At 46.3% G+C, this 15792-nt stretch overlaps 2 protein-coding genes across 2 annotated transcripts in view; both read left to right on the forward strand.

Moving 5' to 3' along the window:
- Window positions 1–10474, forward strand: part of LOC142248999 (cytochrome P450 4B1-like) — a 29718-nt gene extending 19244 nt beyond the window's left edge. The window contains exons 10-12 of the mRNA XM_075320526.1: window positions 3201–3265; window positions 4992–5074; window positions 9972–10474. Coding sequence (XP_075176641.1) covers window positions 3201–3265; window positions 4992–5074; window positions 9972–10149 — 326 coding nt within the window. The 3' untranslated portion in view covers window positions 10150–10474. The remainder of the gene's footprint in view (window positions 1–3200; window positions 3266–4991; window positions 5075–9971) is intronic.
- A 4935-nt stretch (window positions 10475–15409) lies between these two features.
- Window positions 15410–15792, forward strand: part of LOC142248998 (cytochrome P450 4B1-like) — a 50285-nt gene continuing 49902 nt past the window's right edge. The window contains exon 1 of the mRNA XM_075320525.1: window positions 15410–15601. Within this exon, the coding sequence (XP_075176640.1) occupies window positions 15410–15601 (192 nt within the window). The remainder of the gene's footprint in view (window positions 15602–15792) is intronic.

Here is a 15792-nt window from a genome sequence, read left to right on the forward strand (position 1 = left end):
CTCACTCAGCCCAAGGATGATGACATAGTTCACGGTAAACAAACGGCTGGTTGGACAGGTCCCTCGGACGGCTACGGTGCTGATGTTCCCTGCAGTTAGCGGTGACGGTCGCTTCCCTGCACCCAAGTACGGTTCTTTGGTAGCGATGGATTCCCACCGGTAACCCGCTCCCCAGCTTGGATAGGAGCCGGAGGAGCCCCTCTCTTGCCCGCAGGCGCTGGCCCTGAGAAACTGGTGCCCTGGCGGTGGCGGTGTATCTCTCTAACGGTTGGACTGTTGCCTTCAATCGGGACTTGATTGTTGGGAGACCCGGAGGTCCCCTTCACTGACGGATTTGGCAAATTACGGCGACTCCAAGCCTTGCCGGGATCCGAAAGGCCCCTGCCAATGGTGCTGGCTTCTCTTCGTATACCGCTCCGGTACCGCCGGGCCACCACCCGTCCACGGTCCTTTCAGCAACCTCCAAGTAGCCTCTCCTGCAGACGGTCACCGCCATCTGCCAACCTTGCTGTCTCAGTCCGGGGCACACACCCGGACTAACTTCAGGCTTTTCAACTGTCACTTAATCTGCTTACTCCTCACTCAAGCTCTTCCTGAGCTAAACTTTGAACTCGCTACTTCATCTCAACTTCACTCTCACTCTCCCTAAACTGATCTGCCTGGTTTTCCCGCCTCCAGGGCTGTGCACTCCTCGGTGGGCGGAGCCAACCGCCTGGCCCACCCCCTGGTGTGGACATCAGCCCCTGGAGGAAGGCAACAAGGGTTTGTGTTCTGACCTTGGTGTTCCTGCAGGATATGTGGGGTGTGTGTGGTGTTGTGACCTGTGACCCCTGGCTTGCCCAGGGCGTCACACCAATATCCAGGTTTGCACTTACCCCCTCATAGACCCCCAACAGGTTGGTTAGACACGACTTATCTTTCATGAATCCATGCTGTCTGTCAGTTATTATATTATTTTCTGCAACATATTTTTGGATGTCATCCCTTAAAATGCCCTCAAAAACTTTGCATACTACTGATGTCAGGCTTACTGGACGGTAGTTGCCTGGATCTACCCTCTTACCTTTCTTAAATATCGGTACCACATCAGCAATCCTCCAATCCTGAGGCACCAACCCTGTTCAAGAGAGTCTAAAAAGATGAGATACAGCGGTCTGTCAATTACAGAGCTCAATTCCCTCAATATTCGTGGATGAATGCCATCTGGCCCTGGGGATTTGTCAATGTTTAATTTACTCAGACGTAGACGTACTTCTTGTAAAAAGAAAGAAAAGGAGTACTAGATGGCCAACCACATTATCAATAAATATCAGAACCATTGCCTTATGGTATCAAAACCTAAATAAGTTTATTAAACATTAAATCAGACAATGGTAAAATCACAATTGTAGAAAAAAACATAGTAAGCAGGAAATCAGTCCCAGATAAACATTCCCAATCAAAGGGACATCAGCCCTATATAAAATAGTATGCACAGAATGGGCAAGCAGCACCCTGAAAATATAGTAGAGGAAAATTCCTCATACTACAAGTACAAAAAATAAAACAGAGCTGCTTACCCATTAAGAAGTGCAAGGTGCTTGGTCGGTGCCAGGGCAGAGGTCCACATAACAGTGGGAGAAGCCTGTGGGATTCTCCCACTGTTATTTGGACCTCTGCCCTGGCACCGACCTAGCACCTTGCACTTCTTAATGGGTAAGCAGCTCTGTTTTATTTTTTGTACTTGTAGTATGAGGAATTTTCCTCTACTATATTTTCAGGGTGCTCTTGCCCATTCTGTGCATACTATTTTATATAGGGCTGATGTCCCTTTGATTGGGAATGTTTATCTGGGACTGATTTCCTGCTTACTATGTTTTTTTCTACAATTGTGATTTTACCATTGTCTGATTTAATGTTTAATAAACTTATTTAGGTTTTGATACCATAAGGCAATGGTTCTGATATTTATTGATAATGTGGTTGGCCATCTAGTACTCCTTTTCTTTCTTTTTACATTTATGTCATTATGGAGTGGCCGTAGATTTTTATTACTGCATATTCCATCTGTTACCCAGAAATCCTTGATTGTAGACGTACTTCTTCTTCTGTTAAATTAATTATATCTGGTGGGGAACTTTGATTTTTCACTTGTTGAATGATCCCTGGTACAGTCAGTTCCTTGGTGAACACAGATGAGAAATGCCTATTTAATATCTCAGTCTTTTGTTTGTCCTCTATAACTAACTTGTTATTATATTTTAAGGGGCCAATACTATCCTTTGTTTTCCTTTTGGCATTAATGTATTTATAAAAGAGTTTGTGATTTATTTTAATGTCATTGGCGATTTTTGTTTCAGTAGCTAGTTTTGCTTGTTTGATTTCTTTTTTGCATTTCCTATTGATATCTTTATACTCCTGAAATGCTATTTCTGTATTCTCAGCCTTCAAGATTTTAAACGCCCTTTGTTTTTGTTTTTTTATACTTTGTACAGTCTTATTTATCCATAGTGGTTTCTTTTTATTCCGGGACATTTTATTACCAGAGGGTATACGTTTTTTACAGGACTCTAGCAATATATCCTTAAACTTTCCCCATTTATGTTCCATATCCCCAGTTACCATGACTTTGTCCCAATTTACACATTTAAGCTCTTTCCTTAATTTGTTGAAATCAGCTTTCCTAAAATTCCAGGTTTTAGCATTTCCCCTTTGAAATGTTCTATTGAATATTACGTTGAAGCTTCCCATATTATGATTGCTGGTGCCCAAGTGCTGCTGGACCTGTAGATCTGAAATTGTATCCGGTCTATTTGACAGGACCAGATCTAGCAAATTATCTCCCCTGGTCGGTTCATCTACCATCTGAGAGAGGAAATGGTCTTGAATGGTAGATAAGAACTTACAGCTTTTAGCAGAACCAGAAGATTCTATGTCCCACTGTATGTCTGGATAGTTGAAATCCCCCATAATAAGAACCCGATTATTATTATTAGCTGCCTTTTCAATTTGTTCCAGCATTTCACCCTCTATTTGTTCAGGTATATATTATTTTAAATTATATATATATATATATTATTTAAAAAAAAAATTTAAATGATGAGTTTGTCATTGATATTGAAGGAATGATAGGTTTGATTTTTAACACATTTTTTTTAATTACAGTATATTATCTGAAAGCGTTTTATTTTAAATTCCTTCTTTATCTTTTCATGTGACAGGCACTGTTATACTTCTGAGTATGTTCTGTATGAACAGATCTCCCAGTATGTGGGATAACCCGGAGGTAAGTGGAGGCTACAGAGGTATGTAACTGTATAGACAGCTCAAATATATGTAATGGGAGTGAGAAGTTGGATAGATAGATACATAGATAGATACAGTGGGGAAAAGTCATTATTCAGCCCCCAATTGTGCAAGTTCTCCCCCTTATAAAGAGGAGATTTGCCTGCAATTGACATCATAGGGGACTACAACTATGAGAGACAAAATGAGAAAACAAATCCAGAAAATCACCGTGTCTGATTTGGAATATTTTATTTGCAAATTATGGTGGAAAATAAGTATTTGGTCAATAACAAAAGTTCATCGCAATATTTTGTTCTATATCTTTTGTTGGCAATGACAGAAGTGAAACATTTTCTGTATGTCTTCACAAGGTTGGCACACACTGTTGGGGGTATGTTGGCCCATTCCTCCATGCAGATCTCCTCTAGAGCAGTGATGTTTTGGGCCTGTCGCTGGGCAACATGGACTATCAACTCCCTCAAAAGTTTTCTATGGGGTTGAGATCTGGAGACTGGCTAGGCCACACCAGGACCTTCATATGCTTCTTACGAAGCCATGCCTTCATTACCCTGGCGGTGTGCTTGGGATCATTATCATGCTGAAAGACCCAGCCACGTTTCATCTTCAATGCTCTTGCTGATGGAAGGAGGTTTGCACTCAATATCTCAGGACATATGGCCCCATTCATTCTTTCATGTAGTCTTTCATGGCCCCATTCATCAGTTGTCCTGGTCCCTTTCCAGAGAAACACCCCCAAAGCATTATGTTGTCACCCCCATGCTGCACAGTAGGTATGGTGTTCTTTGGATGAAACTCAGCATTCTTTCTCCTCCAAACACGACGAGTTGTGTTTCTACCAAAGAGTTCTATGTTGATTTCACCAGAGCATATGACATTCTCCCAATACTCTTCTGGATATTCCAAATGCTGTCTAGCAAACTTCAGACGGGCCTGGACATGTACTGGCTTAAGCAGGCAAACACGTCTGGCACTGCAGGATTTGAGTCCCTGGCGGCGTAGTGTGTTACTGATTGTAGCCTTTGTTATGGTGGTCCCAGCTCTATGCAGGTCATTCACTAGGTCCCCCTTGTGGTTCTGGGATTTTTGCTCACTGTTCTTGTGATCATTTTGACCCCACGGGATGAGATCTTGCGTGAAGACCCAGATCGAGGGAGATTATCAGTGGTCTTGTATATCTTCCATTTTCTTATTATTGCTCCCACAGTTGATTTCATCACACCAAGCTGCTTGCCTATTACAGATTCAGTCTTCCCAGCATGGTGCAGGGTTACAATTTAAAAAAAAATCTTGCCAAATCAGACGCGGTGATTTTCTGGATTTGATTTCTCGTTTTGTCTCTCATAGTTGTGGTCACCTATGATGTCCATTACAGGCTGACCTCATCTTTATAAGGGGGAGAACTTGTACAATTGGTGGCTGACTAAATATTTTTTTCCCCACTGTACAGTAGAAAGATAGATAGATAGATAGAAGGATGGATGGATTGATAGATGCCAAAATGCCTGAGCAATTCAACTTACATTTGTTGGCCACATCATTTTTGACTATAATCTTATGGGGTTTTTTGCCTTTTCAAGAAGAATTTCAAGTTGTTGACGTTGCTTATTTATCTTTTTCCATAGATTGTGAATGAACTCTCTTATTCTGTATTATGAAGGCAAACATTTTACAAATCATTTTATGAGTTTAATTTATTATTTTAGGTTTTTGATCCACTGAGATTTTCACCTGAGAATTCATCAAACAGACATTCACATGCGTATGTTCCATTCTCAGCTGGATCAAGGTAAGACATCCTGGAGATCTAAAAAATGATCTCCTCCTACCTTAGGATAAAACTGGAAGATTTACATAAAGTTCACGTCACAGATCATAGCAGTTACATGTGAGAATGGAGTCACAGAGCTTGGTGGTTACACATCAGAGTTGAGGCAAAGAATATGGTCATTTCACAGCAGAATTGTGCTAAATATCAGATACACATCAGCATTAGAGCACAGAGCTTGGCATTCACACATCATTGTTTAGGTATCTTATGCACGGATAACACAGTGACCTTAATGATGTTTAATAAATAAGGTGTGAGGCACCGAACTTGGTGGTTACACATCAGAGTTGTGGCACAGACCTTGGTGGTTACACTTCAGAGTTGTGGCACGGAGCTTGGTGGTTACACATCAGAGTTGTGGCACGGAGCTTGGTGGTTACACATCAGAGTTGTGGCACAGAGCTTGGTGGTTACACATCAGAGTTGTGGCACAGAGCTTGGTGGTTACACATCAGAGTTGTGGCACAGAGCTTGGTGGTTACACATCAGAGTTGTGGCATGGAGCTTGGTGGTTACACTTCAGAGTTGTGGCACAGAGCTTGGTGGTTACACTTCAGAGTTGTGGCATGGAGCTTGGTGGTTACACATCAGAGTTGTGGCACAGAGCTTGGTGGTTACACATCAGAGTTGTGGCACAGAGCTTGGTGGTTACACTTCAGAGTTGTGGCATGGAGCTTGGTGGTTACACTTCAGAGTTGTGGCACAGAGCTTGGTGGTTACACTTCAGAGTTGTGGCATGGAGCTTGGTGGTTACACATCAGAGTTGTGGCACAGAGCTTGGTGGTTACACTTCAGAGTTGTGGCACAGAGCTTGGTGGTTATATGTCAGAGCCCAGCACAAAATATTGACAGTTACACATCAGACTTAAAGAACAGATCTTGAGGGTGTGAGTTACAGTACAGACCAAAAGTTTGGACACACCTTCTCATTCAAAGAGTTTTCTTTATTTTCAGGACTCTGAAATTTGTAGATTCACATTGAAGGCATCAAAACTATGAATTAACACATGTAGAATGAAATACTTAAAAAAGTGTGAAACAGCTGAAAATATGTCTTATATTCTAGGTTCTTCAAAGTAGCTACCTTTTGCTTTGATTACTGCTTTGCACACTCTTGGCATTCTCTTGATGAGCTTTAAGAGGTAGTCACCGGAAATGGTTTTCCAGCAGTCTTGAAGGAGTTCCCAGAGATGCTTAGCACTTGTTGGCCCTTTTACCTTCACTCTGCGGTCCAGCTCACCCCAAACCATCTCGATTGGGTTCAGGTCTGGTGACTATAGAGACCAGGTCATCTGGCATAGCACCCCATCACTCTCCTTCTTAGTCAAATAGCCCTTACACAGACTGGAGGAGTGCTTGGGGTCATTGTCCTGTTGAAAAATAAATGATGGTCCAACTAAACGCAAACCGGATGAAATAGCACGCCGCTGCAAGATGCTGTGGTAGCCATGCTGGTTCTGTATGTCTTCAATTTTGAATAAATCCCCAACAGTGTCACCAGCAAAGCCCCCCCCACACCATCACACCTCCTCCTCCATGCTTCACGGTGGGAACCAGCCATGTAGAGTCCATCCGTTCACCTTTTCTACAAAGACACGGTGGTTGGATCCAAAGATCTCAAATTTGGACTCATCTGACCAAAGCACAGATTTCCAATGGTCTAATGTCCATTCCTTGTGTTCTTTAGCCCAAACAAGTCTCTTCTGCTTGTTGCCTGTCCTTAGCAGTGATTTCCTAGCAGCTATTTTACCATGAAGGCCTGCTGCACAAAGTCTCCTCTTAACAGTTGTTCTAGAGATGAGAAGGTGTTTCCAAACTTTTGGTCTGTACTGTATGTGTCAAGGTGGAGGTACTAAGCTTTGCGGTTATATGTCACAGTTGGGCACAGAAATTTGAGATTAACAGTAATAATAAGAACTGTCTGTTAACACAATTCTTAATAGAGTATATCACCTAACATGCAGTTGCTGAGCTTGGCAGGTTGTCTCATGTTCTTCTTGAGTAGCCAATATTACACAGGGCATCTCAACTTCTACCCACCCATGACACACATATAGTCCAGATAATGCAATAATGTACTAAATGGCACTACTGGCTGGATATTGCTTGGTCCGCACTTTAGTCTGTGTGTTTTGGGTGTTCATATGTGACGCCCTGGGCAAGCCAGGGGTCACAGGTCATTGCACCACCACACCCTACACCCCAGTTAGGAACACCAAAGCTAACCCAAAATCCTTGTTGCCTTCCTCCAGGGGCTAATGTTCATACCAGGGGGTGGGCCAGGCGGTTGGCTCCGCCCACCGAGGAGTTCACAGCCCTGGAGGCGGGAAGAACCAGGCAGATTAGCTCAGGGGGGAGCTTGAGTGAGGAGCTAAGTGAAGGAGTAAACAAGTAGTGAAGTGAAGGAAGTAAAGTGGTAAAGGAGGACAGTAAGAGTGGTGACAGGAAAGAAAGAGTGTAAAAAGCCTGAAGTTGGTCCAGCTGTGTGCAGGACAGAGTCAGCAAGGTCAGCAACGGCGGTGATTGTCCGGAGGGGTGACCGTTTGGAAGTTCCTGGAAGGACCGCGGACGGGTGGTGGCCCGGCGGTCTGGAGCAGTGTACAAAGGACAGTCAGCACCAGAGCAGGGGCCTCTCGGACCCCGGCAAGGCTAGTGTGGCGCCCCTGAGGCTTCCGTCGCCACAGGTCATTGCACCCCATCCAGTGGTGTGATGCCCCATTCTGAGAGAGGAAGAGAGTGAAATCCGGTCCCCTGGTAAATCCACACTACACCCATTGTTAGGTACATACTGGGACCAGGGAAAGTGGCAGGCAACCCTCCCATGCTGCATGCTGAGAGGGGCTGTAAGACCCATCCCTGCTCCCATAGGGTGGTAGCTTAGCAACTGGGGAGGTGGGAGGAGCCATCTGAGAGCAGACACAGAGAGGAAGGTCAAGCTTAGTCAGTTACCTCAGGGAGTGAGAGAGTGAGCATGTAGTTGGAGAAGAAGAACGAGAGAAAGGAGGGAGGAGGAGGCCTGCTGGAGGCAGGCAAGGAGGAGGAAAGAAGGAAAGAAAGAAGGAAAGAAAGCTCCAAGTCAGGCAGGAGCAGAGAAACTGAAGGAGACGCTTCCTGGTGAAGATCCTGGGACCCAGAGCTCCAGGTGACACCATGTAGGAAACAGAAGGAGTCGCAGGGCCACGGGTAGTCCTAGAGGTACCACGAGCAGTCCTAGAGGTCCCAAGGAGAGAGGGCCTAGAGGCGCCACAAGTAGTTGTAGGCTGCGGTGGCCTGTTCCACATTAACATCGGTGGAGTGATCAAGCTGCGACAGGGGACGGTCCCTAGAGACTGGAGGAGTGCAAAGACACTCTCCAAACAGTAAAAACCGAGGCCCAGGGAAGGTTGTAGGCTCCCAGGGCCAGAACCCATAGCAGACTTCCAGAAAAGGGGTAATCAGCCGACAGGTGACCCCCCAGCCCGGAGGCTGTAGTGGAGGCCAAGCCAGGTCCATCCTAACAAAGGCAAGGCTAAGGAAGACAGCGGAAGAAAGAGACACTAAGAGAAGGGCACCGGCATTCACTCTCAGAATCACCCAGAAACGGCGGAGGTCCCTGACAGTGGTCCCAGCACTCCAAGGGTCCCTACAGAGCTCTGACAAGAACTGTGAGTAAAGACCTTGAACTGCACCCTTGAAGTGGTCTCTGTTATTCCAGCTGCATAGACACTCACAAGCACCAACTGTGCCCCGGGCATTGCTCCACCTGTGGGGAGTAGTACCACCATTGCTGCCATAACACCATCCCGGAGGCCTCACACAGCAGCGGCGGCTTAATAGCCGCATACCACAGGTGGCGTCACGAACACAAACTTTAATTCAAGCCACATATTATACTGACACCCACCAGGGCCACGGAGCCGGGCCCAGCCACCACTGACTACCACCGGACTAGTCCGGCCCGGCACCGGGTGTCCCATAGCCCTGGGGTGGGCGAGTCACTAGGAGTCGCCATAATTTGCCAAATCCGTCAGTGAAGGGGACGTCGATCCCCCAACAACCAAGTCCCGATTAAAGGCAACAGCCCAACCATTACAGTAGAGACACCGCCACCGCCAGGGCACCAGTTTCTAAGGGCCAGCGCCTGCGGGCAAAGAGTAGAGCTCCTCCGGTCCAGCTTGAAGCCGGGGAGCGGGTTACCGGTGGGAACCCATCGAGACCATAAACAACATCAGGTGCAGGAAAAGGGACATCACCGTCACCTACTGGGGAAAGCAAGTGCAGCCGTCCGTGGGAACCGTCTTTCCAGCCGTGTGTTTTACCGAGAACTGTGTCATCGTCTCAGGCTGAGTGAGTACCACAGTGCCGCAAGGCACAGCGCTGCCCCCGCGTCCCTGCGCCCACCAAGCCCTGCATTTCCCACCTCATCACTGGGCCCCGGGACCACCGACCCCTACCCACGGAGGGGCAACACAACAACTTGCTGCTTCACACCATCACTCCCGGGATCCCCACACCGAGCAGCGGTGGTGCTAACAAATCACCACAACCGTGGGTGGCGTCACGGACAATGGACTTTATCCCAAACCCAATCCCCTTTCACTCACGGGCGAGGAATGCTGCTCGAGACCCCCGGGATCCGGCCCACCGCTCGAGCCACCACTGAGCAGCAGCTGCCGGACCCGAGCAGAGGGGTGAGCGCAGTCCTGACACCCTCCTGCCCGCCCGCGACACATACATCAAATTTGTAGATTTGCCATCAGCTGTAGATACTTGCCACAAGCAAAGTTCTTATTTCCATTGTTTCTTTACATCACCAGTACACTAAATCACATAATTATCTATTAATACCAAAACCTTTATATTCTTTTCCCCCCAGGAATTGTATTGGACAGAACTTTGCTATGAATGAGATGAAAGTCGCCATCGCGCTGACGTTACCGAAATTCGAACTGAGTCTAGACCCCGACAATGAGCCAAAGCCGGTCCCTCAGCTCGTCCTACGTTCTGTGAACGGCATTCACCTGAACCTGAAGAAAATAGAAAAATCATCATAGATCACGAACCCTGCGTGCCCCGTGATTCAGCCTTTACTGTTCATGTTGTACTGCTGCAATGAGCCACATAAATACGTATTGTAAAATAAAAACTAATATTTAATCATTGCTCAGGTCCTGAAGGATATTGTGTGTTGCCCCCTAGAGGAATGTACATGGAATAGCAGAGTTAATCAGGAATGTATTCTCGATATGTTGTAGCTTCCAGCTTCATTGACCATTAATGGTTGTAACGAAACAATGGATTTTCTATGAAAAATTGTGCAGGAAAAAAATCTACAGCAAATTACCATACTAGCTATGTAGATGATTAATTAACAAATTTCAAAGGTTCGCTGCAGTATATTGCTGTTTTTGATATGGATTTTTATAGTTCGTGATTGATATGGAATTTCTGATGGATATGCAGCAATAATAACCTCATGTGGCTTGGGCTATAGGCGCTCTTTGACCTTGAGCACTGCCCTAATGTAACGCTCCGACGCGAGACAGATGGAATGGGGTATACTGCCAGTAGGAACCAACATGAAGGGTACCCGAAGGAGCCATGAGCTCCCTGATGTCCCTGGATGGGTTTTTTAACCTCGTGCATCGATCACGTTCCTACCCCTGTTTTACCCTAATCTCAGCCCTGACTAGTGAGCAGGGCAGCAGGAACACTAGTCCTGCTCTATGATGAAGACACAGAAGGGAATTAGACAGACAGGGGTAAAAACAAAACTTGCAGGCAGAAATCTCCCGAAACAAGTCCAAGACAACCGTTCTTTCCACAGCTCACACCTCCACACCAATACCAAGGTATAGAAGGCTTTCACTGGCAACTGCCGCAGCTAAGAGGGGAGTATCTATACAAGAGGGGAGTGGATAAAACAGAACAGCTGAGCTAGGCCAAGACGGAAAGCCTTAGGAGAGAAAAGAAAAGCTTTAACACTTGCAGCATTAGCACAAGGGAGATCTGCATGGCTAACAGCTCCAACCAGCGCAGGCGTGCATGTAGCCACAAGCTACAATCTTCCAACCTCAACAATAGTATGGTCTGTCGTGATGGCCCTATGACACTTATACCCAATGGTCTGAGTGCAGTCAGGACAGTATATTAGCGTTTCAGCCATGGTGGACTGTTCGGAAGCAGAATATGACCACCATACAGGCAGGCCAAAGCAAACAATGCTCACTGGGCGATCCATTCTAGATCACTCAATGCGCATAGACTGCCATGGTTCTCGGCAGCGCGAGTTCTGCTTATATAGGACACTGCTCCTCCAAGAAGAATGATCTTTTACGCTACGCAATAGATCATTTTACCCAATGAACGTGCATTTTGCTCATTCATCGGGTGATCAGCAGAATGTTTATATGGCAAGATAAGCATGAAATGAGGATTTTAACAATGCTGTTTTAGTCCTAGTATAATATGGCGTATGTATGGCCATTTACAAATACAATGTCTGTCCCCTAAGTCACTACAATGAACTCTAATACCAACGATGAATGCCAACATAATAGATGAACATATAAAATCACTAGTCATTTTAAAAAGTATACATTAAATCATTTTCAAAATGTAATTTTTGTATTAAGGTTCTTTATCCAAACGGCTACTCAGTTTAATAGGGTTTTTCTCAAATTTCCACCCCTTGCAGGTAGAATTTTAAACTTCTAAACCCCCAAATAATGAAGAACGATTTTGTTCAGGTCAGTCTTGATGGGGGCTCGTGCTGGAGTCCGGGGTGCACTCATGCAGCCCACTTTTGTAGAGCTGAGCAAAACTGGAGTGAAATATGCCATCAGTTGCAGAAAGTTTGTGCATCCTCACAATGCATAAAATTTTTGCAACCTCTCAAAGCATTTTGCTCCAGATTTCTAGTGTAAAATCTTTCATGAATCTGGCCAATGTGTCATCTTTATGGAATGTTTTTAACTATACCACATCAGATTTTTTAACAACCAAAAAATGTAGAGATCCAACAGTATCACACACAGGCAGGGAATCCTTTTGCTAAGAAATCCTCAGACTAATTTCAAGCACTGGCTAGAAATCACGGAAAGTTACCAAATTTTTCATGAAGAAGTCAGAAACACAAATATCCCTTAAAGGCAAGTTATCATCAGATTCCTGCTTCCCGAACCATGGCACACTTGAATCAGGCACTGGTAGATATGAGCGGACCTGTGGAAGTTCGGTTCGGAGGGTGCAGCCGGACATTAGATAAAGTTCGGTTTGGGACCTGGACTTGACCCAATGGAAGTCACTAATTGGGCAGTTCAGGTCTCAACCCATTTGCAGCCAGCCATAAACAGATCACTTCCGGAGGAGGGTGGGCAGGGTTTTTCCATTTTTTTTGTGTTTGGTGCACACTACATCTAATCACATTGGTATTACCCCCAGTGTGTGCCAGTCAAACACTACAAGTGGCTCGCACTGGGCTGAACACAGAATGTACCCGAGCACAGCAAGGCTCGTGCGAGTGGTTTGCATATGTAAAGCACCCGAACTCTGTTTTTTTGCAAAGTCTGTCTTTGGTATGAACACCAAACCTTGGGATTGCTCATCTCTAGTCACTAGCTGCATTATTGTTTTACTCTGAAATATTGTGTTGCAAAATAAATATATCTACTAACCGCCAAAGCCAAGCGACACTACTCTGTCCTCCTCCTCCTGGGCCTGTCCTCTGCCTTCGACACAGTAGACCATTCCCTCCTACTACAGATTCTCTCATCTCTGGGCATCACAGACTTGGCCCTATCTTGGATCTCCTCATACCTAACCGACCGAACTTTCAGCGTCTCCCATTCTCACAGCACTTCCTCATCTCGCCCCCTAGCTGTCGGTGTCCCCCAAGGCTCAGTTCTTGGACCCCTGCTGTTCTCCATCTACACCTTCGGCCCGGAACAGCTCATAGAGTCCCACGACTTCCAGTATCATCTCTATGCCGATGACACACAGATCTACCTCTCTGGACCTGACATTACCTCTCTACTAACCAAAATCCCACAATGTCTGTCTGCTATTTCATCCTTCTTCTCTGCGCGATTCCTAAAGCTTAACATGGACAAAACAGAGTTCATTGTCTTTCCTCCTCCTCACTCATCTCCTCCAACAAGCCTTTCCATCAAACTTGATGGTTACTCACTCTCCCCAGTCTCACAAGCTCGTTGCCTTGGAGTAACCCTCGACTCTGCTCTATCCTTCAAGCCACACATCCAAGCCCTCTTCACCTCATGCCGATTACAACTCAAAAATATCTCCCGGATCCGTGCTTTCCTTAACCAAGAATCAACAAAAACATTAGTGCATGCCCTCATCATCTCCCGCCTCGACTACTGCAACCTCCTGCTCTGTGGCCTCCCTTCCAACACTCTTGCACCCCTCCAATCTATCCTAAACTCTGTGGCCCGCTTAATCCACCTCTCCCCTCGCTACTCCCCAGCCTCGTCACTCTGCCAATCCCTTCACTGGCTTCCCATCGCCCAACGACTCCAGTTCAAAACATTAACCATGACATACAAAGCCATGCACAACCTGTCTCCTCCCTACATCTGTGACCTAGTCTCCCGGTACCTACCTGCACGCAACCTCAGATCCTCACAAGATCTCCTTCTCTGCTCCTCTCTTATCTCCTCTTCCCACAATCGCGTACAAGATTTCTCCCGTGCATCCCCCATACTCTGGAATGCTCTACCTCAGCACATCAGACTCTCCACTACCGTGGAAAGCTTCAAGAGGAACCTCAAGACCCACCTCTTCCAACAAGCCTACAACCTACAATAGCCCTCAGTCCAGTAGACCACTGGCAACCAGCTCTGTCCTCACCTATTGTACCATCACCCATTCCCTGTAGACTGTGAGCCCTCGCGGGCAGGGTCCTCTCTCCTCCTATACCAGTCTGTCTTGTACTGTTAATTATTGTTGTACATATACCCTCTCTCACTTGTAAAGCGCCATGGAATAAATGGCGCTATAATAATAAATAATAATAATAATCTCGGATTACCAGTTGAAATCGAGTCCTTGCTGTTTTCTCCCTGCTCTGCTTGACGGAAAGGTGTCACAGCAAATCAGGGTAACAAAAGATGGACCTCTAAGCTGACCCTCAAACTGGGGACCTTAAGCTGTCTCTTATCCCAGAGGTAAGCTTGATGGTAGCCAGGTCTGGACCCCCAACGTGTCCTTAACTGATGTTTAAGTCCTGATCTTACACCCCCTCTCCCCCCACCCCAGGAGAGGGCCGGGACTGGGAAGCAAGCCTGACAAATAACACAGACAAGGGAAAGAACCAAAACTCCTGCACACTGCAATCAGACACGAGGGAGAGACAGTATGAATCCAGGAGGGGATGAACACAGGGAGGAAATAAACTAACAACAGGGATACCTCTACAATACACAACAGATCACCAAGCTCTGGATCACTACAATAAAGTAAGGACCGATATGTAGGAGCAACGCTGAAGCAATATTCGGTGACCAGCAACTGGATCCACAACCTTATAGAGGGTGAAGGAGGCTGTGAATGGTCATTAGCAGCCTGAGCTGCTAGCAACAGTTCACAAGCCACCATAAATTAACTCCTGCTGTACTGGAGAGCAGTGAAGCAAAACACAGCCGACGCCTGTGACAGGCTGTACAACTAACAGATCTCAAGCTGCTTGTCAGACTTTGCAGTGTGAACAGAGTTCGATGCCGCCATGACATCCAGCGACTGCAAAACCGAACAGCACATGACAAAAGGTATATCCCTATACATGTAAATTGGGAGAGACCTGTGAATCAAATGGATTGGGGGTGCGAAAAGCTACATTGGACTCGTCAGCCAAGACCCATAGTCCCCAGTCGGAGACTCTGCATAATTTTGAGTAAAAGATGCAGCCGGTGTCTGATTCATGTGGCCTCTGGTTTGTGTGAATCTGATGACAGGTTCCCTTTAAAATCCATGTCCACCCTTGAGCACTATTTTATCCATTTTTTTTTCTTTAATTAGTTTCTAAATCCTCTGATGAATAGTTTCTTATTATAGTGATCAATGCATTGCAAAGCTCCAAAGCCCCCTGCACAGAAATAGCAGAATAACACTATGGCCGCCCGCTTCCTTCCTCTGCAGTCTCCTGTGTGCACTGATCACCGGCGTCTGTGTGTATGAGCCGGTGCACACACCTTCCTCAGGTGATAGTCGTCTCCTCCTCTATTCTCTGCCTTTGTAGCTCCTCCTGTCACTGATGTATTTCTTCCTGGATGTATAGCACAGAGCACAAATCCAGACATGGCTTCTTCCTCGCTGCCCTCGCTGTCCGCCCTGAGCCTCCCGCAGCTCCTGCACTGGGCAGCCTACCTGTGCGTCCTGTCCCTGGTCTACAAGGTCTCCAGTCTCTTCCTGAGAAAGCAGCAGCTGGAGCGAGCGCTCAGGGCTTTCCCGGGTCCTGCACGGCACTGGCTGTATGGCATCGCTCACCAGGTAAGGGGTGTTATATTCCTTTCCAGAAAACGATGATAAACCCTAATGTACATGTCAGGATCGGGCGGCTCCAGGTTTTTGTGGGCCTCGGGCGAAAGAGTCTCTGTGGGCCCCATCCACACGTAGACACGCACATACACAGATACAATCCGGCAGCAGCCTCACTCACCTCAGCAGCGCGTCTCCATCCA

Source organism: Anomaloglossus baeobatrachus, chromosome 8 (genome assembly GCF_048569485.1).
Source record: "Anomaloglossus baeobatrachus isolate aAnoBae1 chromosome 8, aAnoBae1.hap1, whole genome shotgun sequence".
In the NCBI taxonomy this organism is placed as follows: Eukaryota; Metazoa; Chordata; class Amphibia; order Anura; family Aromobatidae; genus Anomaloglossus; species Anomaloglossus baeobatrachus.